Source organism: Peromyscus leucopus, chromosome 7 (assembly GCF_004664715.2).
Source record: "Peromyscus leucopus breed LL Stock chromosome 7, UCI_PerLeu_2.1, whole genome shotgun sequence".
Classification (NCBI taxonomy): domain Eukaryota; kingdom Metazoa; phylum Chordata; class Mammalia; order Rodentia; family Cricetidae; genus Peromyscus; species Peromyscus leucopus.
Window position 1 is genome coordinate 51,862,709 of NC_051069.1, and position 26,805 is coordinate 51,889,513.

The 26,805-nt window shown below is 37.0% G+C and overlaps 2 protein-coding genes across 2 annotated transcripts; one reads left to right on the forward strand and one right to left on the reverse strand.

Moving 5' to 3' along the window:
• Window positions 1-9,445: 9,445 nt before the first annotated feature.
• LOC114687687 (olfactory receptor 7G2-like) lies at window positions 9,446-10,424 on the reverse strand. The gene has a single exon (XM_028862279.1). It carries the CDS (start codon window positions 10,400-10,402, stop codon window positions 9,464-9,466), a length of 939 nt encoding a protein of 312 aa, XP_028718112.1. The 5' UTR covers window positions 10,403-10,424; the 3' UTR covers window positions 9,446-9,463.
• Window positions 10,425-23,139: 12,715 nt separating this feature from the next.
• Window positions 23,140-24,093, forward strand: LOC114687686 (olfactory receptor 7G2-like). The gene has a single exon (XM_028862278.1). It carries the CDS (start codon window positions 23,155-23,157, stop codon window positions 24,091-24,093), a length of 939 nt encoding a protein of 312 aa, XP_028718111.1. The 5' UTR covers window positions 23,140-23,154.
• The last annotated feature ends 2,712 nt before the right edge of the window (window positions 24,094-26,805 follow it).

The following is a 26,805-nucleotide window of genomic DNA, read 5'->3' on the forward strand; positions in this document are numbered from 1 at the left end:
CCCTTGTTCTCCCCCTCCTGCCCCCTCCCCCCTAGCCCACTCCCCATTCCCATCCTCTCTAGGGCAAAGCCTCCCCCGAGGACTGAGCTCAACCTGGTAGACTCAGTCCAGGCAGGTCCAGTCCCCTCCTCCCAGGCCAAGCCAAGTGACCCTGAATAAGCCCCAGGTTTCAAACAGCCAACTCATGCAATGAGCACAGGACCCAGTCCAACTGCCTGGATGCCTCCCAAACAGATCAAGCCAATCAACTGTCTCACCCATTCAGAGGGCCTGATCCAGTTGGGGGCCCCTCAGCCTTTGGTTCATAGTTCATGTGTTTCTATTCATTTGGCTATTTGTCCCTGTGCTTTATCCAACCTTGGTCTCAACCATTCTGGCTCATATAAACCCTCCTCTTTCTCGATAATTAGACTCCCGGAGCTCCACCCGGGGCCTAGCCGTGGATCTCTGCATCCAGATTCCTCAGTCCTTGGATGGGGTTTCTAGCACAACAATTAGGGTGTTTGGCCATCCCATCACCAGAGTAGGTTAGTTCCAGCTGTCTCTCGACCATTGTCAGTAGTCTATTGTAGGGGTATCTTTGTGGATTTCTGTGGGCCTCTCTAGCACTTTGCTTCTTCCTATTCTCATGTGGTCTTCATTTACCATGGTCTCCTATTCCTTGTTCTCCCTCTCTGTTCTTGATCCAGCTGGGATCTCCCGCTCCCCCAAGCTCTCTTTCCCTCGACCCTTGCCCTTCACTACCCCCACTCATGTCCAGGTTGTTCATGTAGATCTCATCCATTTATCCATCATTGGGAGGTTCCAGTGTTTTTCTTGGGGTCCTGTTTTCCAGGTAGCCTCCCTGGTGATGTGAGTAGCAGTCCAGTCATCCTTGTTCCACATCTAGTATCCTATGAGTGAGTACATACCATGTACTTGTCTTTCTGAGTCTGCGTTACCTCACTCAGGATGATTTTTTCTAGATCCATCCATTTGCCTGCAAAACCTCATGATATCATTGTTTTTTTTTCTGCTGAGTAGTATTCCATTGTGTATATGTAGCACATTTTATTTATCCATTCTTCAGTTGAAGGGCATCTAGGTCGTTTCCAGGTTCTGGCTATTATAAACAATGCTGATATGAACATAGCTGAGCAAGTGCTCTTGTGGTATGATTGAGCATTTCTTGGGTATATGCCCAAGAGTGGTATAGCTGGATCTTGGGGGAGACTGATTCCCAATTTTTTAAGAAAGCGCCATATGCGGCGTGGTGCGCACGCCTTAATCCAGCACTTGGAGGCAGAGGCAGGCGGATCTCTGTGAGTCAAGGCAGCTGGCTACAATGAGTTCAGAAAGCGCAAAGCTAACAGAGAAACCTGTCTCGAAAAAAAAAAAAAAAAAAAAAAAAAAAAAAAAATTAAAAAAAAAGAAAGCGCCATATTGATTTCCAAAGTGGTTGTACAAGCTTGCATTCCCACCAGCAGTGGAGGAGAGTTCCCCTAGCTCCACATCCTCTCCAGCATAAGATGTCTTCAGTGTTTTGATCTTAGCCATTCTGACAGGCATAAGGTGGTATCTCAGAGTTGTTTTGATTTGCATTTCTCTGATAATTAGGGATGTTGAGCAATTCCTTAAATGTCTTTCAGCCATTTGATCTTCCTCAGTTGAGAATTCTCTGTTTAGTTCTATGGCCCATTTCTTAATTGGACTGTTGGGCATTTTGATGTCTAATTTCTTGAGTTCCTTATATATTCTGGCTATCAGTCCTCTGTCAGATGTGGTGTTGGTGAAGAACTTTTCCCATTCTGTAGGCTGTTGCTTTGCCTTGTTGACCATATCCTTTTCTCTACAAAAGCTTCTCAGTTTCAAGAGGTCCCATTGATTGATTTTAACCCATAATTCTTATCTATACTTTGATATGTGGTTCATGGCTTGCTACCTCATTTTCTACGTGTCTTCCTTCCTCAGTGGCTGGCTGGTGTCTGCCCCAACTCTGCACTTCTTCATGTCCTTCCTCAGTTTAATTGTACCACCTAACCTTATCTTGTCTCACTATTGGCCAAAACTATTATTATTATCAACCAATGAGAGCAACACATTCACAGCATACATAAGGACATCCCACAGCAAATTTATACAAATAAAATAAAATAAAATAAATAAGATTTAAAAGAAAATCTGACATGATATTATGAGACAAGAAACCTTTCAAGATAACATTAAATTCATTTTCTCTTGGCCATCTACTGCTGGGCTTGGGGCCTACCCTTAAGAATAGTTTGTTTCTTCTGTGAAACTCCTTGGAGGAAACTGAATTTGCATTTGTATGTGGCTATCAATTGGAAATGCTTCTGGGTTAGGGATGAGAGCATATGTCTACTTCTTCTTTCAGCCCGAGGAGGCTAGCAGGTAAAGAACCATGTATGCCCTGTGTGTGGTGCCTCAGTCTCTGTGAGTTAATACTGCATCAATCCTGCTGATTTAGAGATTTGTTTTGTTTCCTAAGATATAGCCTATTTTAGAAAAGTTTTCATGTGTTGGTAGGTATAATGAACATTCACCCAGGCCACCCTCCAACTTTACTCTCCCCCAAATCCACTCTTTCTCTCTTTCCTTCAGAAAAAAAGGCCTCCCAGGAATATCAACCAAATATGGCATAACAAGTAACAAAAAGACTGGGCACAAACTCTCATATCAAGGCTGGGTGAGGTAACCCAGTAGGAGGAAAGCATCCTAAGTGCAGGCAAAAGAGTCAGAGATATCTTCCCCACTTTTGCTGTTACAAGTTAGGAGTCCTACAAAAACAACAAGTTAACAACCATAACACATATACAGAGGACTAGTGCAGACCCATGTGAGCTCAGTGTTTGTTACTTCAGTCTCTGTGAGCCCCTATGAGCCTTACTTAGTTGATGTCTGTGGACTGTGTTTTTCTAGTGTCCTCGACCCCTCTAACTCCTACACTTCTTCCTCCTTCTTTTCCGTGGGGTTCTCCAAACAATAAAGACGAGGGACCAGATGGAGATCTGGGCTATCTGACTAATGTTTGGCTGTGGGTCTCTGCATCTGCTCCCATAAATTGCTAGTGGAAGCCTCTCTGATGACAACTGGACTAGGTACCAACCTATGAGTATAGCAAAATATCATAAAGAATGATTTCATTGATTTTTTTCCATTATAAGTCTCTGGGCTATTCAGCCTCTGGATCTGGGTCATCCAGACAGTGTCAGGCATGGGCTCCCTTCCATGACATGAGCCTCACATTAGACCAGCCTCCCACAGGTTCTGAGCCACCATTATCCCAGCACATGTTGCAGGCAGTACAGGTTGTAGCTCGATAGTTTTGTGGCTGGGCTCATGTCCCAGTCCCACCACTGGAAGCTTTGCCTGGTTACAGAGGATGTCTGGTTCAGGCTTCAAATCCTACATTACTAGGAGTTCTCACTTCGTTCACCCCGTAGAATCCTAGAAGTCTCTCTAAAAATCATCCTGAGTGAGGTAACAAAAAAGACAAACATAGTATGTACTCATTTATAATTTGATATTAGCTGTTAAGTAAATGATAATCATGCTACAATCCACAGACAGAGAAAGGCTAAGTAACAAGGCAGGCTTTAAGGGGGACACATGGATCTCCTTGGGAAGGGAAAATAGGATAGATTTGGGAGTGGACTGGCTATGGGTGGGAATGGAAACAGGAGGGGTCAGGTAGGTGGGGGAGGAATGGAGGGAGAGAGTATGGAGAGAGACAACTTGAATTAGAGGGCATTTGGGGGATGAAGTGGAAACATACTGCAGTAGATCATTCCTTCTTTCTCCCCCCCCCCGTAAGACAAGTACTCTCTGTGTAACAGCTCTGGCTGTCCTGGAACTTGATTTGTAGACCAGGCTGGTCTCAAACTCACAGAGATCCTCTTGCCTCTGCCTCCTGAGTGCTGGAATCAAAGACATGCACCACTACTGCTTGGCAATACTTTTTTCTTTAATAATTATGTTTTTTTATTTCTTTCCATAGACCTTCTACTGCTATCATTCCTCTTTTCAGTTTGAATATGGCTTTCTGCATTTTTTTTATTTTGATTTGCTGGATATAATTTGTTTTGGCATGCTGATTCATGTTCTTGTCCTTTCAGAGTCTTACTTTTTATTTAAAATTGTTTTATTTTTTATATTTGTTCTATATTTATATACTTTAAATATTATAAGTACACATTATTTGTATATTTTAAGTATAATATTTGTATAATTAAAAATATATTTATAGCTGGGCGGTGGTGGTGCACGCCTTTAATCCCAGCACTCGGGAAGCAGAGGCAGGCGGATCTCTGTGAGTTCGAGGCCAGCCTGGGCTACAGAGCGAGATCTAGGAAAGGCGCAAAGCTACACAGAGAAACCCTGTCTCGAAAAAACCAAAAAAAATTATATATATATATATATATATATTTATAAGATATTAAACATATCTCATATTTAATAAAATATTTTATATTTTATTTTATTCTTCAAAATTTCAATGCATACATGCAATGCATTGATCTTACCTATGCCCCTACTCCCTCTTCCCAGTTCTCTCCAACACATTTTCCTTCCACTTTCGTATTCTCTCTTTCGTGCATGAGTGTGTGTTTTATTGAAAAAATGTCCTCCTCCCCCAATCCTCCCAAGTCCTCTCCACCTCCCCACTCACTGAACTCCAAACCCTTTCTTCTATCTCCCTTAAAAAAACAAACAGGCAAACAAACAAAACAAAATTAGAATTTAAAAATAAAAATATAAGAAATACACCCTCCTCTCTTAGAGATCCTCACAAACACACAAAAATGAAAACAATAAAACCACAAAATTTGAAACCGTAATATGTAAGCAAAAGAGCAGTAAGCCAAAGACTGCCCAAACAATGCAACATAGGACAAAATGTCTATAAAATACCACTGAGTTCATTTTGTGTTGACCATATAGTGCTGAGCAAGTGGCCTACTATTAAGTGTGATTGATAACCCAGTGAGACTCCATTGCAGAAAATTAATTTTTTTCTTTGCAAGCAGATGTCAATTGGAGATAGCTTCTTGGTTAGGGTTAAAAGTTCATTTTAGTCTGTTTATGATGTTGGAAGCTTTTCTTTCCCCTTCAATTTTTGTAGATAGTTTTATAGTGTATATTAGTAAAGGCTGGCCATCACAGTCTTTTATGACATTGAATGTTTTAATCCAGACTCTTCCAGCTTTCAAAAGTACCGATGAGAAGTCAGCTCTTATTTTGATGAATTTTTCTTTACCAGTGACTTGCATTTGTGTGTGTGTGTGTGTGTGTGTGTGTGTGTGTGTTTTGCTTTGTTTTCTAAATCAGCTTTCAATACTATTTCTTGGTTTTATATATTTCATATTTTAACTATGATACACTGTGGCAGTTTTCTTTTCTGGTCTTTTCCTGTATACTTTTCACTTTTTTTTTTATATTTCATGCTTATTTTGTTCAAGGCTATTCCAGTTTTCTCTTCTATCAGGTTCAGTGTATCTGGTTTCATGTTGAGATCTTTGATCCAGCAGGACTTCAATTTTGTACAGGGTAATAGGTATGGATCTATTTGCATTCTTCTACATGCTAACATCCAGTTAAACTATTTGAAGACAATGTTTTTTTTTCCATTGTGTCTTTCTAGTAGTTTCTTTATCAAAAATCATCTGTCCATACATGTGTGGATTTATGTCTAGATATTTGGTTTGATTCCATTGATCAACATGTCTGCTCTTATGTCAATACCATGTGGCTTTTATTACTATAGTTCTATAGTGCAGCATGAAATCAGGGATGGAGATATCTCCAGAAGTTATTTTGTTTTTTAGCTATACTGGGTTAATTTGTTTTTCCATATGAAATTGAGTATTGTCCCTTCAAGGTCTGTGAAAAATTGTGCTGGAATTTTGATGGATATTGCATTGAATCTGTAGATTGCTTTTGGTAGGATAGTCATTTTTACTATGCTGAGCCTACCAAAACATGAGCATGGGAGATATTGCCATCTTCTGATAGCTTCAGTTTCTTTCTTCAAAGACTTGAAGTTTTTATCATACAAGTCTTTCACTTGCTTGGTTAGAATTACCCTAAGATAATTTATATTATTTGAGGCTATTTTAAAGGTTGTTGTTTCTCTGACTTCTTTCTCAGTCCATTTGTCATTTACATAGTAGGGATACTGATTTTTCTGAGTTAATTTTGTAACCATCTACTTTACTGAAAGTGTTCATCAGCAATAGGATTTTCCTGTAGAATTTAAAGGTTCACTTATGTATACTATCATATGCAAATAATGATACTTTGGTTTCTTCCTTTCTAATTTAAATCCCCTGATCTGCCTTCAATTGTCTTATTCCTCTAGCTAACATGTAAAGTATTTTATTGAATAATTTTTGAGAGAGTGGACAACATTGTCTTACTCTTGATTTTAGTGAAATTTCTTTGGGTTTCTCTCCAATTAAAAGTTAGCACAAAATTTTAATAGTTTTAAAATAAAGAACCAGTGACAATGTTCCTCAATTATTCCACAAAAGAAACTCAAGGGCCAGTTCCTAATTCTTTTTAAGAAATCACCATTATTCTGATATCAAGACCACCCTACAAAAATTATAGACAAATATTCCTTCTGAACATAGATTAAAAAAATTCTCAATACAATGCTTACAAACAAAACTCAAGAGCGCATTGAAAAGATTATCTGTCATGATTAAGTTGCCTTCATCCCAGAGATGCAGGAATGTTTCAATCTAGGCAAATCAATAAACATAATATACCATATAAATAGACTGAAATATGAACCCTCCATCATTTTCTTATTAGATGCAAACCGTCTTTTGAGAAAAACACAACATCACTTGATGATAAAAATCCTGGAGAGTCTAGGACTGAAACAGCTATAACTCAACATAATAAAGAGAAATTACAATAAGCACACAGACAACATCAAGATAGAGAGAAACCTAAAACATTTTCACTAAAATCAGGAACAAAACAAGGATTTTCACTCTCCCAGTACCTACTCAATATTAATTGGAAGTGTTAATTACAACACTAAGAAATGTGAAGGAGATCAAGGGGATACAAACAAGAAAGGAAGAAGCCGAATATCATTATTTGTAGGTGATATGATTTTATGTACAAAAGACCCCAAAGACCCCACCAAGCATCATCTCTAGCTGACAAACACATTCAACAAAAAAGCAGGATAAAAATTTAAGACACAAAAATCAGTAGCTTTCTTAGATACAAGTGGCAAACAGACTAAGAAAGAAATGAGGGAACCAGTAATTTTCACAAGAGTCCCATATAATATCTTGGAATAACTCTAACATAGGAAAGGAAAGGTTTTCACAATAAAATTTTAAGATATTGAAGAAAGAAGACAAAGAAATCACCAGAAGGGGGGAAGATCTCATGAACATGTATTGTAAAATTAATATTGTGAAGTCACTATCCTACTAAAATCAATTTAAAGAATAAATGGAAGTCACATCAAAATTCAAAAAGAATTCTTTACACAAATTGAAATAAATTCAATTTTATATGGAAACATACAAAACCCAGAATAGTTAAAACAATTCTGAAGAATAAAAGAATCACTGGAGCTATCAGCACACACAATTTCAGGTTGTTTTACAGAGCTATGGTAATATAACTTATGGTATTGGCACAAAACCAGATACATTTATTAATGGAATAGGATTGAATACTCAGATGTAATTCTACACATCTATAAATGCTTGATTTTTGATGAAGAAGTAAAATATACATACTTAAGAAAAATAGCATCTTCAACAAACAATGCTGTTCAAACTAGATCACTGCAAGTGATCTGGAAAATAGATTCATATTTATTACTCTGTACAAAACTCAACTGCAAATGGATCATGGTCCTCAACCTGATCATACACAATGAATCTGGTGGAAGAGAAAGTGGAGGATAGACTTCACCTCATAGGCACAGGGAGGGGCTTTCTGAACAGGACACTGATAGAAAGGACTCAATAGGTAACAAATAATTAATGCTAAATTCATGAGTCCAAAAAAAGTCTATACAGCAAATCACAGCATAATTTAGATAAAGTAGTAGTATCCTACCAACTGAGAAAAGACCTTTACCATTTATACATCTCATAAAGGGCTATTATCTAGAACATATAAAGAAATAAACTGATTACCAAGAAAAGAAGTAACCCAATTAAAATTTGGGTAGAGAACTAAGCAGAATTCTTAAAAGATTAATAATAAATGACTGAAATATACAAAAAGGAATATTCAACATCCAATTGTATGCAAGTAAACTACTTGAGATTTGCTTTCCCAGTCAGAATACAAATCAAAAAATATGCTCAATGCAAAAAAAACACAAAGCTAAAAAAATATGCAGTCTTTGGGTCCTCAAACAGTTTTTCTCGTTTAATGTTGGATATGTTCTTGTTCTGCTGTTATTACAATTTTGATTAAGGTATAAAATGTATACTACATATCAGAATGAAAAAAAAAATAAATAACCACAAAAGTCCAGCAATTACCTATACATAAGGTTGGTGGCAGGGAGGGCCAAAAAAGGATCTTTTAAGAAGAAAAACAGAATACAGTATTATGTGAATATAAAAAGAAACTAGGATAGGATTATGGTGGTTTGATCTTTTCTGATTACACATCCAATAGAGATTTAGTATCTAAAACATATAAATAATTACAAACCCTGGATTTCAAGAAAAGAACTAACCCATTAAAAATGGAGTGCAGGACTAAGTAGAGAATTTTCAAAAGATGTAACACAAATAGCTAAGAAAATTTAAAAATATTCCACATCCTTAGTCGTCAGGAAAATAAAAATCAGGACTACTTTGAGTCATAATGGCCAAGATAAACATTTAAAATAATTTTATTATATGTCTGTATTTATTTATGTGTATATATATGAATGCACATATGTATGTATTTGGCACATACACAATCATAATATGCATGTGGATCTTAGAGAGACTCTTGCGGAATTTAGTCTTTTACTTCACCATGTGGGTTCTGGGTATTGAAATGAGGTCCTAGACTTGGAAGAAAGTGTTTTTGCACACTGAGCTATCTACTGGTCCAGATGCTATTCTATATGTGTGAGGAAACTGTTTCAAAAACAATTTACACATTACTATTTCTAAATCTTTACGTTTTCTGAGAATATTCAATAATAAAATGGGCTAATTTGGAGATTTTTTTTCTTTGCATCATGCTCTTCAAAACCTGAAGAATAAAAATGTTCTTAAAGAAGTAAAACCTTGTTTTAAGCTTCACAGATAGTGACACATAGAGAATCCAGGATTGAGAACAAATTAAATCAAATATGCTCAATTTGTTGAAGCATGATTTTAAAAAGAATAGTAACAGAAGTCTCAGATATTGTACTTTACTAGAAACTAGTCATTTTGACTAAATCTAGGCATGCAAGCTCTAAACAAAGGACACATTATTCAAATGACCTGATTCTACTTAAAAGATTTCTTATGGCAACTTTCATGTCCTTGTTCCTTAAGCTGTAGATAAATGGGTTCATCATTTGAGGAAGTACAGAGTACATCACTGAAGCCACTGCAGATTTTCTTGGTGAGGCACTCATTGCAGAGCTGATATATACCATAGAACCAGCCCCATAAAACAAGGAAACCACTGACAAGTGTGTCCCACAGGTAGAAAAGGCTTTGTACTTTCCCTCCAGTGATGCTATTCTCAAGACTGTAGACACAATGTGATAATAAGAATAAATGATTCCACAAAGAGGAACACCACCAAATGCACAAGTTGCAACAAAGAGCACAATGTGATCAATGAGGGTGTCAGAACAGGAGAGCTTGATGACCTGATCAAGTTCACAGAAGAAGTGGGGGATTTCCAGATCTGTGCAGAAGGAAAGCCGCTGCACCATTAGAGTGTGCACGAGGGAATCCATAATACTAATGAGCAGAGAGATCAGTGAGAGCAGAACACATAACTTAGGATTCATAATGATAGTATACCTCAAGGGATGACAAATAGCTACATAGCGGTCATAGGCCATCACTGTAAGGAGGAAATTTTCAAAGTATGCAAAAACAAGTGCAAAGAAGAGCTGTGTGAGGCAACCTGCATAGGTGATGCTCTGATCATTTGCTTGTATGTTCACCAGCATCTTGATGACTGTGGCTGTGCTGAAACTGATGTCATTCAAGGACAAGTTGGAGAGGAAGAAGTACATGGGGGTGTGGAGGTGGGACTCAAAGCTTATACCCAGAATTATGAGCAGGTTTCCCAGGATGGTGACCAAGTAGATGAACAAGAAGAGGCTAAAGATGAGAGACTGAAGTTCTGGGTCATCTGTAAATCCCAGAAGAAGGAATTGTAACACAAATGTTATGTTTTGGGGCTCCATGTTGCTTGTCAATCTTTGAGGAAAAATGGGACAAAATTAAAACCTAATTAATTAATTCTAAATAAGAAATATATGCATCACAATGCACCAGGGTAAAAATAAAATGTCAATTGCTGTTATTTTACTGAATGTCAGTTGTGTTGATGAGAATGAATAGTCAAAATTTTAACATGTCATAATAGTATTTCATATTTCTTCTTTTGTTAATAAAATTAACAAAATTTTCTTTTTTAATTGTTCTTTGATAATTTTATTCATCTATATGATGCATTACGATTGCTCTCACCCCACTGTATCTTTCTCCCATCCTGTTACCCACCCACCTTCTTCCCCTCTCTGCCCCATTCCATGTTCATGTCTTTATCTGTTGTTTTGTGACCCCCTGAGTTTAACCAGAACCATCTGTGTGATCATTGTTTGTAACTCCATAGGAGCCCAGTGTGTTCACCAGGTGGGCTACAGAGGAAAGTAGGTCTTGGCTATAAAATTTGATGTCCACCCAATTGACTCACTTCCTTCACCACCTAAAGGTTTCACAATATCCCTAAACACTGTCACCAGCTAGAAAGCAAATTTTTTAAGCCCCTGAGCCAATGGAAGGCATTTCTTGTGCATGGTATGATGCATTTGTTAAAAGCAGAGGAAAGCTTCAGGTGTTGGTTTTTGCTTCTAATGCCATGTCTTTGCTGTTTTTATGATGCAGCACAGCGGGGTATCTGGACTAGGACTTTATGGGTGCATTTCCTGTATCTGCCTCCAATCTCCCAATATCTATACTAGGATTATACATGCTTACACTACTTTTTAAAACTTTTATAGTGGTTTTGAGAGGTAATAGATATCTAGCAGAATGAGAGAAACCTGAATATTTGTCACACTGAAAATGACAATGTATCAAAAAATAACAGGGTCCTCAAAGGAGACCTGCCTCTCTACATCTTTCATGTACAATTTACTCACTGATAAGACAGATCTGTTATAAAAAAAAAAAAACTTGACCAAATGTCAAATCATTAAATACAGCACTATGCATTACTTGGATGGCTTCATGAAGAATGATCTTCAGCATCCCACAAATTGTGAAAGAAAACAGTGCTCACTCCTTGCTCATACAGGACAGAATCAGGAGCTCCTGGAAGAAAGGACAATCTCTAGACGAAGATGAGACTATTCTTTCCTGACTTTTCAGAGCTTTTAAGAGAAGATTTTACTGACTGACACCTATAGTCTCCAGACCCCTGACAGTTTAATATCCAAAGCTTCTCATTAGAGAGTAAATGTTAATTTCACCAAGATCCCAAGAGTGTAGGTCCTTAAAGACCAACTACAAAGATGGGAGAAATTCAGAGTGCCTGGTGTCCTGATCCACGAGGTCATTTGCCTTATTTGCCTTTCACTATATTTTCTAATCACTTCCATTTCATTGACCTCGCAAACTTAACAAACTGAAATTTTAGTAAATGCAAACATTCCATTATACCCATATCAATATATTTAGTTAGGAGACCTATTTGAATATATATATTTTAATGTGTTGTTTGATCAGTCTGTATGTTACTTGTATGTAAGTTTTCAGGACTGACCATGTAGTATTTGATAACCAATCAGTGTGCTGTATGTACCCTGGGGAAGACTGTTTCTCCTGCTTATAGCATTCTTTTAGTTGCCTATAGACTTTTGTCTAGGGAAGAGGCTATGCATTTTTCGAGAGAGCCGGGGGATACATGGGAGGAACAGGAGGAAAGAAAGAGAAGGGGGAGGAATTATACAATTATATTATAATCTCAAAAACATATAAAAGTGTTCTCCTTTGGAGGAACCACAGAATGCATTGTTGCAGTGTTTCTGCTTTGGTTGGTAAATGAAACGTCAACATCAGATGACCTTGTAGGAGGGATTTGGAACTAAGACATTGGTGGACAAGAGAATGCATCTTAGCCTGACTGCTCGGTTCTGCTTATTTATTAGCTTATACTTAGACTTCAACCTCATTTTAGGAACCAGAAGAGGACTTTAGGGGTCACTGGGTCTCATTATCACCCTTCCCATTGTGGATCTATTGAATAAATATTCTTTTTTTGTTTTTTATTATTTACTTGTCTCCTCTCCTTTAATTGGATTATTATGGACATGTGGCAGAACTTGTCTTAATGGCTCACAGGCTATTCCACCAAATCTGGTAACATAAACTAAATCAACTAGGAAACAGAATGCCTATTACAGACATGGAGCCTACTACCCACCCATAGTTAGAGGGTGGTTATGTGGAAAGCACCTGTGCTCACATGTGCCAAATAACCAATTACATTCATACTCAGTTGGCTTTTCTGACCTAGCAATACCTCTAACACTTTGCATGCCAATTCTGAAAACCTTATATTACTAAATTCTTACTTTTTTCTGGAGATTGGTATGTTTCATGTACACCCTATCCCTGCTGGTGGTCAAGGCAGGAGGTATTGGATATGTTCAATTTCATTTAACTTAAGTTTCTGGTCAGTTTTATAGCCAAAACATTAAAATATACACATGAAAGCATATCCATGATAAATCAATATACAGCACAAAAGAAGAAAGTGACATACAAAAGATTATCTTTATAAATATTGAAATTTTCCCATGGATGCTAGCTAGCTACCAAGGGATTATTGGCACTAGGTGCTATGCTTTTAGTCCAGATAACAAAACCAATACAACAAATAGTTTAAACATGTTAAAGAAAGATTTTCATTATCTAGGTCATGTAGATTGTTGTGATGATTAATATACTAGACTATTATCTGGTAATTGATGCCACATTATCTCAATGAGTTTCCATATCATTCTAACTCATTGCTGTGGCCTTTGTTATTGTTCTAATATTCAATATTCTACTCTATTCAGGAGTAAATGATAACACTCCATTCCATCAGAGGTTCTGGAAACAAGACAAAGGAGAGGGGTTGAAAGTAACAGATAGAAGACGAGGCTAAGGTGGGATGAAGCCTCTAAGTCAAAGGTTCTCAACCTGTGGTTGCAACTCCTTTGTTGGTTGCACAACCCTTTCACTGAGTTTGCATTTAAAAATTTTGCATATTAGATATTTATATTGTGATTCATAACAGTAGCAAATTTACTGTTATGAAGTAGCAGTGAAAATAATTTTATGGTTGGGGTCACCACAACATGAGGAACTGTATTAAAAGTCATAGAATTAGACTCCATCTTACGGCAAGCTGTCCCTTAGGTGTTATCTATGCCAGCCTATATGAAAAGAGTATTTTTCTCATGACTACAGTGTTCCCCAATAGCATTGAAATGCCTGATTAAGCTCACAGAGGAAGCACACAAAACCATACAAATTCTCTCTGGTTTAACTTTATAACTATCTTAAGATGCTGGAGCCCACAGTGGCATCTAGGTTTGCAACAATGCTGCCTAGATTCATGCAAATTAGAAACTTGATTAACAGGGCTGTTGAATTTTGGTCCTGTAGGTAACTGTAATAAAATAACACATACCCTGTAAAGCTGTAATTGATGGAATATTTGCTTGCTCTATTTTTGACTGCTCTATTTAGTGTGGATAGATATTACATTTATGACCCCTTAGAAAAATCATGCAATACTATCTAACTGACCTGTGCATATTATTAAACATTATTAGATACGCACATGGTATTATACTTAATAAATTAATGTAAGTAGCTTTTGACATTAAATTACATATTTGTATGTTTTAAAATTCATTTAATCTCAAGCCTCTAGCTCAAGCTCTGTTTCTGTAAATTGAGAAGAAAAATTTTATCTACATTTCAAAAACAACTTGTCAAATATCAGGGACCAGAAAATAAAATGCAAACAAAGTAACAAAGATGAAACAAGATAAAAATAAATAATATTTTATTTTGTCTGCTCATTTACAAGGAAATGTTTGAGGATGTGGATTGAAGAAGAGCCAGACATTCTGATACAGAAGTAATTATTTGCTTTGACTAACTCTACAAATCAAAGTACAAAGTACAATGACAGGTCATTGAAGAGAAACTTCTTAGGAGTTTTCTCAAAGCACCATGTCCTTATTCCTCAGACAATAAATAAAGAGGTTCATCATTTGAGGGACAATAGTGCACATCAGTGAAGTCACTGTAGTCCTTCTTGTTGAAACAGTAAGTGCAGAGCTGATGTAAATACCTAATGCTGTCCCACTGAACAGAAACAAAACTGAAAATTGAGACCTACAAGTGGAAAAGACCGAATACCTACCTCTAACTGAAGGTATTCTTATAACTGAAGATAAATTTCAAATAAGAGAAAATGATTTGAACAAAACCAAATGTAATGTTGCAATGTATATTTAAGAACATTGATGAGAGTATCAGAACAGGTAAGTTTGATGAGATGAGCAAGTTCATAGCACAGGAGGTTCTCTAGATCTGTACAGGACAACTTCAACAACATCAGATCAAATCAAGCTATAGACTATTTTCAAGGTGCCTTAATTAGGGTTTCTACTGCTGTTATGAAACACCATGATGAAAATCAAATTGAGAAGGAAAGAGTTTATATGACTTACACTACCACATTGTAGTTTATCATTGAAGAAAGTCAGGACAGGAATTCAAACAGGTCAGGAACATGGCTGGAGGCAGCAGCTAATGGAAAGGTAATGGAGAGGTGCTGCTTACTGGTTTGCTCATTATGGCTTGCTCTCAGCCTGCTTTCTTCTTTCCTTCTTTTTTGATTTTATCAATTTATTTTACATCCTGACCACAGTTTCTCCTCCCTCCTCTCCTCTCATTCCCTTTCCCCATCTTCCCTCAGACACCCACCCACCCCAATCCATTCCTTCTTTGTTTCTGTTTAGAAGGGGGCGAGTCTCCCATGGATATCAACAAACCATGCACTATCAAGTTGCAGTAGGACTAAACTCCTCTCTTTGTATTAAAGCAACCCAGTATGAGAAATAGATTCTAAAAAGCCAGCCAAAACATAAAGGACAGCATCTGCCCCCACTGATAGGCGTTCCAAAGGTAGACCAAGCTACACAACTGTCACCCATATGTACAGGACATAGGCTTGTCCCATGCAGGATCACTGGTTGTCAGTTCAGTCTCTGTGAGTTCCTATGAGACCATGTTAGCTGTTTCTGTGGATTCCCTTGTGATGTCCTTGACCCTCCCCTGGCTCATATAATCCTTCCTCCCTTTCTTCAGCAGGATTTCCCAAGGTCGGCCCAATGCTTGACTGTGGTCTTTGTACCTGTTTCTATCAGTTACAGGATAAAGGCTTTCTGATGAAAATTAGGGTAGTCACCAATCTGTAGATATAACAGACTATCATTAGGCATCAATACATTGAATTTTTTTTTTTACCCAATCGCATTTGGTTCTATCCTAGGTCTCTGGACATCTATCTAGACTTTGGGTCCTCTAGGCAGTGTCAGAGGTGGGCTCACTCTCCTCAGCACCTCTTCCACAGTCAAGAAAGGAGTCTTGTTCCTCCTCCTAGAGAAGACCTGTGCTGACTTTTAATCAATAAATAACCCAATATGTCTCTACTGGAATAGATAGATATGAGGCATTTTTTTTTTTTTTGAGAAAACTTGTTGGTCAGGTAGAGAGTAGGAGAGGATCTGGACAAACTTGGGTGAGGGGGAAAATATGATCTAAATATATTAAAATTTTAAAATTTCCTTAAAGAAAAATAATAGGAATTTCTTGGAGTTTCAGTATCTAGATTATGAGTTAAATGGCTTTTATCTTGAAACTGACTGGGTTACCTTAAGTCCATCCATTTATGTTTTGAAAGTGTTGTTAAGAATGATTATATATTTAACTTATGAATAGATTAGTTCATATCAATGTTATGTTTCCTTGACAAAAAAATGTTGACTTTAGTGACTCTTTACTATAAGTATCAAGTGATTTTTTAGCACATAAATACTTTTGATTGTGAGCTTAACCTTTTGATTGTGAGCTAAGCCATATTTCTTCTTTGGCTTTTTTTCTTCTGTTTGTGTGTTTGTTTTGTCTTGTTTTTATTTTGTTTATAATTTTTACACTGCTGCTTACATTCTGAAGATAGAAGGAAGGAAGATGGATTTGGGTGGGTGGAGTAGTGGGGAGGATTTGGGAGAAGTTGGGAGAGGGGAAACTTTAATCAGAATATATTTTATAAAAAGACAGTCTATTTTAAATAACAAAATACTATCTCACAGCAAAAATAAATAGAAATAATGTTACAATTGAAAAAATATTTTTTCTGATATTTGCAATTATCAAACAAAAGATAAATTTTCTTTCATTATACTTTTCTCCATTTCCCCAACATATTGCTTCACTCTTGATAACTAATAATGCCATGTTTGAAAGCTAATGACAATGGAAGAAAATTAAACAGGAATTATTTGGGTTTCATGAGTCAAGCACTGTCCAAGATTCTTTTGATCTAATGTAGATGTAATTCTAAATGGCCTTATTAAATAAGAAACACAGTGCCAGATAAAGAGTTAAAAGCGCAGAGATCGAGCAGCAGCCAAGAGCTAAGACCACCTTATTACTAGCTGCTGTCCTTCCCCTGAGTGAGAGACCTTCTTCCTGTGTCCTGCCTTTTTATTGACTTTCTGTTCTGCCTTCTCATTGTCTATAAACCCAACCACATGACTTCCTCGTCATTGCCTGTCTATACAGACCTCCAGGTCTCTATGGTTCATACTGAGATTAAAGGTTCGGGTCACTGCTTGGCTGTGTCCTTGAACACACAGAGATTCTGCCTGCCATGTGATCTGATTAAGGGCGTGTGCCACCACTGCTGGGCTTCTGCTAAATAGCTTGCTCTTAGCTCTGATATCAGGCAATTTTATTAACATACAAATAAAATCACATTTCAGCACAAGTAAAATATTACCATAATCTAATAATTTTTCACTGAGTTTTATATATCATCAGTTTTTCATGGCATTTAATTGTAGTTATATGTATACAAATTATAAAAATATTAAAGATACAGCACTATAGTTAAGTATTTATGAATTTAGTAACATAATTATTAAATCTAGTAATTAACATATCCTTCATGTTCCCTATTATACAAATTAGATATCCATTTATTTCAGGTTGGTGATAAATAGTCCTTCATCAAAGTATTGTTAGAAGAAGATCACAATCAGACTATGTTCTGGAAAACAGAATATTGTGTTGCCTCCACCTGTTTTCTTAGAAGACTATGCATTAGTTAAGAGACTATGAGAAATGTGAATTGCTAACTTTTTGATTTTGAGCTTCATAGGCAAAGATGAGTCATTATAATCAATTATGATAGACAACTCGACCTCTGCTCCCTTCAGTGACAAGCTCTGTTTATTTCATATCCTAGAACCAGCCTTACCTTTTTAAGTGTTCATTCTTGCAAAGTGTGATATAATCCATCTTTACTTTCTCAAGATTTTCCCACATATAAAAGAAGCCATAGTTTGGAAACCAGTGTTAGAGAAGGTATTGTTCATGATTTTATTCTCACTTTTTTGTTTTATAAGGTATAGAAAATTTATAATTGATAAAGCATGTCTTATAGTTTGATTTTTAACCCTCAGTTCATAGGACAGTATGTGAATCACAGGTGATAGTCAACAAAAAAACTGCATATTTTCTCAGATCTTATGTATATCATCACAGCTTCTATGCATTCATGGTTGCAACTGTGACCATCTATACAAACCTTCACAAAAACTAACCAACAATAAATGCATAAGTGTTGGAGAGAAGGCTCAGTGGGTTAACGATGCTTGCCAACAAGCCTGACAAACTGTTTGATCCCTAGGTCCCATGGGGAGGGAAGAGGGAACCAACTCCAGCAAGTTGTCTTCAGAAATCTAGCATGTGTAAACAATGAACTTTAACTTTTGTATTTGTAAATTAAAATATGTTGACATCTTTTCTTCCCAATTTTGTGAGAAACTGCAATACTGATTTCCATAGTGGCTACACAACTTTGCACTCTGACCAGCAGTGGAGAAGTGTTCTTCTTGCTCTACATCATTGCCAGCATGAGCTGTCACTTTTTATTGATCTTAGCATTATAGTGGTAAAATCAAATCTTAAGGTACTTGTGATTTTCATTTCCCTGATGGCTAATAATGGTGAACATTTTAGTGTTTGTGACCAATTTGTCATTTCTTTATTGAGAATTCTCTGTGTGGATCTGTACTCCATTTTTAATTGTTTCCTATTTTTAATTGTATTATTTGTTTTTTATTATTTAGTTTCTTAAATATATTTTGGATATTAGAACTATATTGGATGTGGAGTTGGTGAAATTCTTTTCCCATTCTCTAGGCTGCATCTTTGTCAGAATGACTGTGTTTCAATTATGCAGCAAAAAGATTACCAAAATCTGTGTCTCTTTTATTGGGGAATCAAGGCCATTGACACTGAGAGATATCAATGAACAGTAATTGTTAATCCCTGCTATTTTCTTGTTGTTGTTGTTGGTGGTGATGGTGACATTTGTGTGTGTGTGTGTGTGTGTGTGTGTGTGTGTTTGTGTGTGTGTGTGTGTTTCCCTTCTTTGGATTTTGCTGTTGTGACATTATCTATTGCATGTGTTTATATGGGGGTATTTAATGTCCTTGGGTTGGAGTTTTCCTTCTAGTACTTTCTGTAGGACTGGATTTGTGGGGAGATATTGTTTAGATTCCTTTCACACACACACACAAACACATCTACAGTAGTAAGTTTTCATATGGCCTTTATCTCTCCTTTACCCTGTGTTTTAATCCCCCCTCCATGTTTACTTTTCCCTTTATCTCTGTATACCACTGTATTCTATTTCTATTTCCCAAGAAGAATGCCTCCTCCTTCTTTGTTTCTTAGTAGTCATGTAACATCTGTAGTTATTTGAATTGAAGCATATATATTGAAAACAAAAAATCTAACATAGAACATACAAGAGTAAACATAGTATTTGTCATTTTGAGTCTGAGTTATTTCATTCAAGATCACTTTTTCTAGCTTTACCCTGAAAATTTCATAAGTTTATTTTTCTTAATAGCTGACTAACACAACATTGTGTAAAAGTACTCATATCGGCCATATATGAACCTCAGACAACCGAGCCTGTTGTCAAGCCTTATTGATTGCTCTCTACAAACAAAAAGGCTTTATTGTTCATGACAACACCTACACGATTGATTGAACATGGAAAAGTGGAATTAGTGCCTACCTAGAGCCTTCACTGCTTCTGACTATTATTCAGGGTATTGGCAGGTGTTCTGTGTGCTACCAACGGAGGAAGGTAAACACCAACACAGCTACAAGCCCTCTGATTTACAATGATGCTCTGCCTGCCAGATATGCTAGTGCAATGGTTGCACAAAACTTGTGGGAGTAATCAACCAATATCTGACTTGAATGAAGGCCTACTTCATGAGATGGAACCCATGCTGGGCACTGTTTGGGTGGCCAAGAATCTGAGACTAGATAGGTCAGGGACCCAGGAGAAAACCAAATACTACTGTTCCACTAAAGGAACATGGCACAAAATGACTCCTAATGACATTCTGCTATTCTCATAGATCAGTGTTATGCTTGGCCATCATCAGAGAAGCTTCCTCCAACAGTAGATGGAATAAATATGGAGTCTCACAACTAGACAATGTGTAGATAATGAGAGCCCCTGGAACACTAAGTCATAAATAGGATGTTCCAATAAATTCCCTACCTTCATGGTTCAGGGAACCCTGAAGAAGAGAGGGTGGAAAGATTGTAAGACCTAGCAAGAATACCTTCTAAGCACATCAGGACTGATACATATATGAACACAAAGAGATTGTGGCAGCATGCACACACACGGTCTGTGCAGATCTGGACCTGATCGATTCCCAGTGTTGAGAGTAGAAGTGAACACAAGAACACATTCCTAACCCCAAAGCTATTTGCAATTGATAACAACCTACAGGTAGAAAAATTAGTTTTCTCCAATGGAGTCTCACTGGGTATACAACCTACACTTGGCCAGGCCTCATGATTAACAGTAGAAGGTCAACACAATATGGACTCAGTGATATTTTTAGGTTATTATTATTTATTATTATCATTTATTTTGTCTTTAATGCCTTGAGGCTTTGGGTACTTTTTCTTTTCTTTCCTTTTTTTTTTATTACCCTACAGGTCTTTCGTGTATGTATTATGACTCAGATTTTGTGTTTTTATGATATTTTTTGTGTGCCTGGAAGACCCTAGCCCTTCAGGCTTACATCCCCAAGCCTCAGGAAAAGAGAAACTTCAAGCACCAGGAAATGAGAAACTAAAAATCTAGTTCCAGAGGGCAACCTGACTTAGCCATTGTTCAATCTCCCCTGCAACCATATAACAATGTAAAAAGATTTCTGTTAAGAGATGTGTTCAATTGTGACTGGGATACTTGCAGGTGTTCCAGGAAGGACCACCGTGACCTTTGTGTAAACTCCACTCCTACCCTGATACCCCTCTTGAGGATTCTGGAAGAATGTACCTGTTGATGTAACTGTACCCCCTCTGTGATCACTCTGAGAAACGAAATTGTATGGGAATTGTAATTTTGTGGGTTTTCCTTTAAAAGTCCTCATGGGGCTGCAGTAAGATGCGGCTCTTGCTCTTAGGAGCAGAGTTTGCCCTTCTATATAGAAGCTTAATAAAATCCTCATGCTGTTGCATTAACTGGACTGGAGTCTGGGTTCTTGGGGCGCCCACTTAAGACCCTAAATTTTGGGGTCCAACATGCCAATGTGTGTTATTGATGTAACCAACCGTCTTATTAAATAAGAAACAAAAACAATTAAAAGAAAAGCGAGAGGTCAGAGCTCAGAGCTAAAATCTCACCCTTCCTCTGCTGTCCCAGCTTCGCGAAGACTACTTCTGTCGTTCGTTTTTTTATAGTTGTTTTCTTTTTTGGTTGTACCCCACATGACTGCCTCTCACTGTTGAATGTACAGCTATCTTAAAGCATATTTAATGTGGCTATATTGAACACACAGAGATCTTATGGATTAGGGTGTGCCCCCCCACATCTTGCTATGGCTCTAATAGCTCTGACGGAAACTTTTTTATTAACATAAATCAAATAATATTTCAGTACAATTAGATTACCAACTGTGTATCTATGTTTCTTGTGCTTTTCCTTTGACATTTTGGTTTTCTGTTCATTTGTTTCATCCTATTTAAATTTGCTGCATTTATTTATTTTTTTATTTATTTAGGATGTCCTGGTTCTCTAGCTCTTTTCTTTTTATTATACAATACTATTCAGTTCTACATAACAGCCACAGATTCCCTTGTTCTCCCTCTTCCTGCCCCCTTCCCCTTCCCCCCCCCCACTCCCATTCCCACCACCTCCAGATCAAGGCCCCCCCCTGAGGACTGAGATCGACCTGATAGACTCAGTCCAGGCAGGTTCAGTCCCCTCCTCCCAGACTGAGCCAAGCATCCCTGTATAAGTCCCAGGTTTCAAACAGCCAACTCATGCAATGAGCACAGGACCTGGTACCACTGCCTAGATGCCTCCCAAACAGATCAAGCCAATCAACTGTCTCACTGATACCAGTTTATGTTGGAGAGGATGTGGAACAAAGGAAACACTCCTTCACTGTTGGTGGGAGTGCAAACTTTTACAGATACTTAGGAAATCAGTATGAGGGTTTCTCAGAAAACTGGGAATCAATCTTCCTCAGGACCCAGCTATACCACTCTTGGGCATATACCCAAGGAATGCTCAATCATACCACAGGGACACATGTTCAACTATGTTTATAGCAGCATTATTTGTAATAGCCAGAACCTGGAAACAACCTAGATGCCCCTCAACCAAAGAATGGATTCAGAAAATATGGTACATATACACAATGGAGTACTACTCAGCAGTGAAAAATAATAACATCATGAAATTTGCAGGCAAGTGGATGGAACTAGAAAATATCATCCTGAGTAAGGTAACCCAGATTCAGAAGGACAAACATGGTACGTACTTACTCATAAGTGGTTACTAGATGTAAAGCAAAGGATAACCAGATTACATTTTTATAATAGCATATATATATATATATATATATATATATATATATATATATACATGTTAGAGTCATACATGTTGGATATGCTTCATAATGAACAATTATGTCAGGCTGATGGTATGAGGCAAACATATAGAAAAAATGTAAGTTTGGAAATTAATAGAAAAAATTACATTGTATATGCTAAAATCATGTGGCATGGAAGGAAGTGGAAATGAGGCATTTGAATACTGGAAGGCAGGATCTTGTAATCATAAAGTGTGTAACATGAACTTCACTCTCATACGGTCTCTGAGGATGTGCACTCATGGGGTCAAAATGAAAAAAAAAAAAAACAAGTGCCTATCTAATGAAGAGCTTTGAATTTTAAATCTCCCAGGGACATGAATGCTTCTAGGAGGCAGTCTGTGATGATGTCTCTTAAAAAGTCTGATGAGGTGGTCATTCTTCATGACCAGGACCTTGTGCATAAAGTTGATTTTCATTTGCCAAGGACAACACACTCAGAGACTTCTGAAGCTGGATTACAGGCAGACTGCTAGCGCCTGGTGTTTATGTGGGTTTCTAGGAGCCTGAACTCTGGGATGAATGCTTATGGAGACAGTGCTTTAACCATTGAACCATAACTCCAGACTTCAGGGGTAGTATTATAGCAACATTTTAAGTGTGACTGCTGCTTCTGAAAAAAACTTTTCCCTATCACAATCTCTATCAGATTCATTAACAACATGGAAAAGAAAAACCAAACAGCTTTTCCAGGATTTCTTCTTCTGGGATTGACAGATGACCCAGAACTGCAGCCTGTCCTTGTAAGCTTGTTCTTTTCCATGTACCTGGTCACCATCCTGGGAAACCTGCTCATCATCTTGATTGCTGGGTCAGACTCCCATCTGCACACTCCTATGTACTTATTTCTCTCCAACCTGTCCTTAAATGACATCTGTTTAAGCACAAGCACAATCCCAAAGATGCTGGTGAACATAGAAGAAAATAGTCAGGATATCACATATAGAGGCTGCCTCACTCAAATGAGCTTCGTTTTAATTTTTGGTGGCATGGAAAACTGTCTTCTTGCAGTAATGGCTTATGACCGTTATATGGCTATTTGTCACCCCCTGAGGTATACAGTCATCATGGAACCATGGTTCTGTGTCCTGCTGATTCTATTGTCCCTGCTCATTAGTGTTGTGGATTCTTTGATGCACAGCCTGATGGTGCTGCGATTGTCATTCTGCACATACCTAGAAATACCAAGCTTCTTCTGTGAACTTCCCCACATCCTCAAATTGGCCTGTTCTGATACTCTCATTGATAACATCCTGATCTTTCTTTCATCCTGCATATTTGTTGGTGTTCCTCTCTCTGGAATCATTTTTTCTTATGTTCACATCATGTCCTCTGTTTTGAGAATGTCATCCTCAGAAGGAAAGTACAAAGCCTTTTCCACCTGTGGTTCTCACCTGTTGGTGGTGTCCTTGTTCTATGGGACAGGTTTTGGGGTCTATATTGCATCTGTTATTATGGACTCATCTAGGAAGACTGCAGTAGCTTCTGTAATGTACTCTGTTGTCCCTCAAATGCTGAACCCCTTTATCTACAGCCTGAGGAACAGGGAAGTGAAGGAATCCTTGAGGAAATTCTTCAATAGGATAGCTTCTTTTCTATGATATTTTATTTATTTGGACATCAATTTCTAGAGTAAGTAAACTGACATGATTTCTAGTGCATCAGAATACCCACTCTTTTCATAGTATATGCTTCTAATACTACAACATAAGCACTATGTTTTAATTGTGTCAAAACTTCACAATTATGTCATTTTCTGTGTTTCAATGACATGATCCCAGGTTTTTATACATAGTTGATACTCCTGGCTTCCCAGAAGCAGAATCTGAACCAGAAATTGTTGTTTATGAAATTTTGTTGTAGTGTGGTCTCACCCTTGGAGGTATAGGAGAGGAACTAGTTATGAAAATACTTAAGCATTATTAGGGTATAATTTAAAGGCAAACAAGTGTATAACTGGGTACATGAAGGTTGCATCTAAGTGTTAGTCCTAGTTTAAAAAAAGAAGATGGATACTCATTTCTTGTTAAATTGTGACTATGACCTCTTAGTCATAGTTCATGTGCCTATGAGGTAAACATCACACACAGATTCAATATCATTATATATGAAATTGGCATATTTGTATAATATTAGTTGTTTGGGATGATTTTGAGAAAGTTATAACTCACCAGTGATGGTATCTTCAGGCCTGACAGCACAAAGGTCCTAATATTAATGCCATACAATAATGAATAGAGTTCTTTTCCATTATAAGTATTTTCATGGAGGAAAATATGTTTGAAGAAATTGGGGCTTCTGTTGGCCCATCATAAAACTCTTTTTATTCCAGATGCAGGGAATAGTATCCAAATCCAAAGGCAATTTCTGGTCAAGGTAGAAGAGTATCCTTCTTTGAGCCTATTAAATAACTTCACTATATATCAACTAGACTGAATACCTTTATTGCTAATCTTGAAAAATTTGATCAGATTCCATGCCATGTGCTTTATGACCCTATACCCTACACTTTTCCTCTTGAAGTTATTCCTTTAGCATTCTAGTTATATGCCACATAAGAGCTTTGGAAAAGTACTGCCTTTCAAATAAGATGTATTTCATGAATTTACTTGGCCATTCATGTATTAGAAAGTAGAAAATTATTCTGAATAAATAAACTACACAATTTTATTTCATTCTTAGAACTTACACAGTGTATCAATAGATTAATACTCATTAAAAATTGGGCTGAAATGGTAAATGCGGAGAAGATATGGGAGAACAAGCATGGATGCACAGAAAATAAAACATTTTCTATCTTATTTGTGTTTAAAGTATAGAAGATTTTTCTGATGCAGAAATTCTTAAACTTTAAAATGTGTGGGAGGACTTTGCAGATCACAGTAACTGCAGGATTTTAGATGCTCATTTCTGTAGCTGATTTTCATTAGGGTTAGTGGTTAGGTTCCAATAACTGTCATTCTTAATAAATCCCTAGGTAATTCTGCTGCTTCAGTGAAATAGGAATTTGTACAACTTGTTTGTTTATTTTCCCTTATCACCACTCTTTTACATTAAGTTTAGGAAGTAGTGTGGAACTCAGAAAGCAGATATTTCAGTATTCCTTCCCGAGGGACTGACAGATAATCTAAAACTATACACCCCTTTTGTGGGTCTATTCCTACTTAGATACTTGGTCAGTATAATAGGAATATACTGATCACCATTCTGGCTGTGGGATTTGATTGTTATCTCTGAATATCTTTCCATAATTTTCAATTGACATCAGGATAATTTAAGCTATTCCAAAGAAAGGAATAATGTATTCAAGAAGTGAGTAAAAACCCAAGATCAAATGATTAGAAAACAAAAGATCAGATAATCATTTTCACAGGATGGCTCACCTAGATTTTAAAACAATTTTTAATTATTTGAGAATTTGATACATGCCTATAATGTGTTTGCACAAATCTACTCCCATATCCTCCCCTCCAATTTCTTCCCTTTCTGTCCAAACACATCTTATTTTAATTTACATGAGGCAGTGTAAATGTGTGTAGGACCATCTACTGGAACAATGAAAGTCTATTAGGAGCCTCATCTCCAAAGATAAGGGAAATTCTTCAGCTAGCTACTACTGTATGTTAATGATACCATAGCTAAAGGTATTACTTAATCTTTTCCCCACCCATGCTAAGACTTTCTTTGGCTTGATATTCTGTAGAGCTTGTGTATGTAGTAAAAACCACCATGAGTTCATATGTGTAGTAGTGTTGGCATGTCTGGAAAATGTTTGGCTGTACAAACTATCTTATTTGGCTTTTACAATCTCTCCCTGTCTCTTTCTTGATGTTTACCTGAGCCTCAAGGTGAAGGGATGTGATATAGATGTTCCATTTAGGGCTGAGCATTCCTCAGTTTCTTATTTTCTGAATATTGACCAGTTGTGAGTTTCTATTTTAACTGCCATCTACCACAAAAAAGAAATTTTCTGATGAGGATTGACAGATGCAATAATATTTGAGTATACAGTATATATTATGTCTACTAAGTAGAGTTACCAAGATATTTATTATTATCTATTGTATTTTTTGAGATCATAGTATAATTACATAATTTCTCTTCCATTTTTTCCTGGAAAACTCTCTTATACTTACTGTCTTTCAAACTAATTGACTCTTAATTGTTGTTGCATTTATGTATGTATATGTATACACATGTATATTCTTAAATATCATATTCTTGGACTGCATAGTGTTATCTTTATGTATATTTCATATCTGACAATTTGTTATTGGATAACCAGTTGGGGCTATCCTTAGAGAAGACTATTT

What these genes read in the sequence shown, in the direction of transcription:
- LOC114687687 (XM_028862279.1), bottom strand. Translation starts at nt 10,402, where the DNA reads ATGGAGCCCCAAAACATAACATTTGTGTTACAATTCCTTCTTCTGGGA.
- LOC114687686 (XM_028862278.1), top strand. Translation starts at nt 23,155, where the DNA reads ATGGAAAAGAAAAACCAAACAGCTTTTCCAGGATTTCTTCTTCTGGGA.